This window comes from Perna viridis, chromosome 2 (genome assembly GCF_037379345.1).
Source record: "Perna viridis isolate PV_CMFRI_1.1 ecotype Kerala chromosome 2, ASM3737934v1, whole genome shotgun sequence".
NCBI classification, from domain to species: Eukaryota; Metazoa; Mollusca; class Bivalvia; order Mytilida; family Mytilidae; genus Perna; species Perna viridis.
Window position 1 is genome coordinate 47,650,800 of NC_142446.1, and position 2,925 is coordinate 47,653,724.

General features: G+C 31.6%; 1 protein-coding gene across 1 annotated transcript; it reads left to right on the plus strand.

The window, feature by feature from the left end:
* Positions 1 to 404: 404 nt before the first annotated feature.
* Positions 405 to 2,367, plus strand: LOC148625445 (orexin/Hypocretin receptor type 1-like). Its single transcript, XM_088568992.1, has one exon. The coding sequence runs from the start codon at positions 694 to 696 to the stop codon at positions 1,804 to 1,806; it is 1,113 nt and encodes a 370-aa protein (XP_088425118.1). The 5' UTR covers positions 405 to 693; the 3' UTR covers positions 1,807 to 2,367.
* Positions 2,368 to 2,925: the final 558 nt, after the last annotated feature.

Here is a 2,925-nt window from a genome sequence, read left to right on the forward strand (position 1 = left end):
GCTAATACCTGCAATATCCATAAGTAATTTATATTGATACACTCGTTCATTCTTTTGTAAAAAAAAAAAACTACATCCAAGTTTTTAAATAATACATTTTCAACAAAGTAGACGATTTGTTAACTATCATGTACAATTACAGGACTTTCAGTAGGGAATTTAGTGTTACAGGATAGAAATAAGGTAACATTATTCCATTTAGTTACATCGAAGCGCAAAGGGGTTACAAATTCTGATGGATCTCAAGTTATATGAAAACAATAGGTTCCATTAGCAAAGTGTCTTTTTCAAGTGTAATTTAAAGTGTAAATTACTCTGCTATAAAAGCGAACATAAATAACCCATAACGTTCAATGTGAACCCCTATATTACGAGTGAATATTTGCGATAGGAAATACAGATAAACTACATGTTCTGTAAAATAGTTCTGTCATTCTAAACTTTTAACAAAGTTTGCAGAATAATGATAAATCGATCTGTTTTATTTTGTTTTTTTTTTAGGATTTAAAAGACTCTATCAATGTAATGACATTGTAATGAAAAGGTTACAAAGTATAAAATCGACTACTTTTATAACTCATGCGATTGACGCATTTAATGATTCGGTGTGATAAATTCTGCACAAGATTGGATTAATCCCGAGTCAAAATAAAACAAAAACAATATATTTCTGTGCCAACAATTATAGTTAGAATGAACAAGACAGAAGAGAGAAAATTGACGGAATGGAATGACCAGCTGTCAACAAACTACTACGTCAACGATGTGTTTCTTGGCATTTATCTCATTTTAGGAATTTCAGGAAATGCAGTTGTAATCATTAATTATAGTTTCCGAATGAATAACAAAAAAGATGATCGATACTTCATTCCATTCCTAGCTATTCTGGATCTATTTGCATGTGGATTTAGATCATCATTAGAATTAGCAATGAATCTTAATCCTGTCAATTTCAAAGGGAGTGCACTTTGTAAATTTGTGTGGTTTCCAACTAATGCTTTCGCAATTGCGTCAATAGTCCTGCTCCTAGTGATTGCAGTACAACGTTATCTAAAAATATGTCGACCGTTCGGCAGACAAATGACAACAATTTGGAAAAGAGTGTCTCTTGTCGCCTGTGTTGTGGTCGGCATTATTTTTTCCGTTCCTCTTATTGTTTACAATGACGAAATTAAAGTAATCAACCCAGTGAATAATGTTACTGGTTATGTATGTGATATTGATGTTCAACGCTACTATGGAATATGTTTCATTACGTACACTGCAATAGCAACCATTAGTTCCGTAGCTATAATGATACTATTAGTAATATTTAACAGCCTTATCGGTCGTACAATCTACTATCAGATAAAGGCTAAACAGCGGAGATCTCTTCAGTGCGAAATAAACAGACATAAAGTCGAATCAACTGTTAATTTAGTTTTAATGAATATTATGCCTGACATCAGCGACAATATGTTGTGTACCCAAGGGGAGACAAGTCGTCTAAATAATAGCTGTACATCGCCCTCTTATTACGGAAATGGTTTTCAAAAACCTCGATGCATGTCATTTGCTCATCGATATTCGTTCATGTTCATGGCTATTGGATTAGCATTCATTTTTTCCTATGTTCCTCGAATGGTAATTCTTGCAATTAGTTTAAAGGATCCAAAGTTTTTCGGGAAAATATCGAAAGAAGCCTTAGCAATTGTGGCCTTCTCAAGAGAAATGAATGTTGTCAACAATGTCGCAAATCCTTTCATTTATGGATTCTTCGACCGAAAGTTCAGAGTAGAGACAAAACATCTATTGTGTTGTAAATAGTCTACTCTCATTTTGTCATTTCATTCATCGTCATTCCCAACTTTTAGTGAACTTGATATTTTCTTCTTACACATATTTAAATTTCATGATTTAATCTCTACTTTTTATAATGTTTCTTTCTTTCTCTTCCTTCAAATTCCTCTAGTTAGACCCCTTTCGAAATCCGAGCTAAAGATGTATTTTTGTCTTGTTCTTTATTGTCGTTGGTTAATTTTATTCGGTTTTTATTTGTTTCATAAATAGATCTTCAAACTTTGTCTTTCGTGTGTCAGTAAAAACAGTTACTTATTTGTTCTGAGATGTTACACAGTTTAAGAAAAAAAAGTTTTATATTTATAGAAGCAGGTTTTCGAATATGTTTTTTTTTAAATCCGTTTTTCACCTATTTTTCGATAATTCACTGGATTATTCAATATTTCTTTAGTAAAAGAAACATAATGAGATTATGACAATCGAGAAAAGTAATTAAAATGCTGGATAAACAATTTGTCATGTTTCTAAGATCAATTTGGGACGGCATCCAGATATTGTAAATTCAAGGACTTAATTAAAGCCAAATCGGATATTCAAGGGAAAAAGACCAAATAAATTTAACATGAATGCAATCAAATGTAATTAACGATACCGAAAAAAGTTACATAATACCAAAATAATGAATCACCTAGATCAGATACATCGGTGGAGCATACTTCTCCGTCTAAGAATCAGACAAAATGTGTGTAAGGTGTGGCACAAGACAGAAAAAAATATATATTTTATTGCATTAACCAAATATTTATACCATATAACCTCCAGAAATAACTATTAAAGTGTTTGTAAAGTTTTCCCTTTTAAGATAGGTAAAATTTAGTTGAAACGAAATATGGAAAAATGGCAGGAAAAATTTCCCGCACTTTTTCCTTAAATAAGCAGTTCAAAAATAACTACGTCACAGATGCTATAGGATAAATTTAAATAGCTTTTCAATTATTTTCTAGATGTTTTGAATATATTTGAGGCAAAAAAGGCCAAACTGAGAAATATGATGTGCCACCCATTGATTCTTATACAGAATGGTACTTAAATGCATTTCACACTTCGTTTTTAGTTGGACGCTGCTTAACTTCAAAAGAAGTTAAC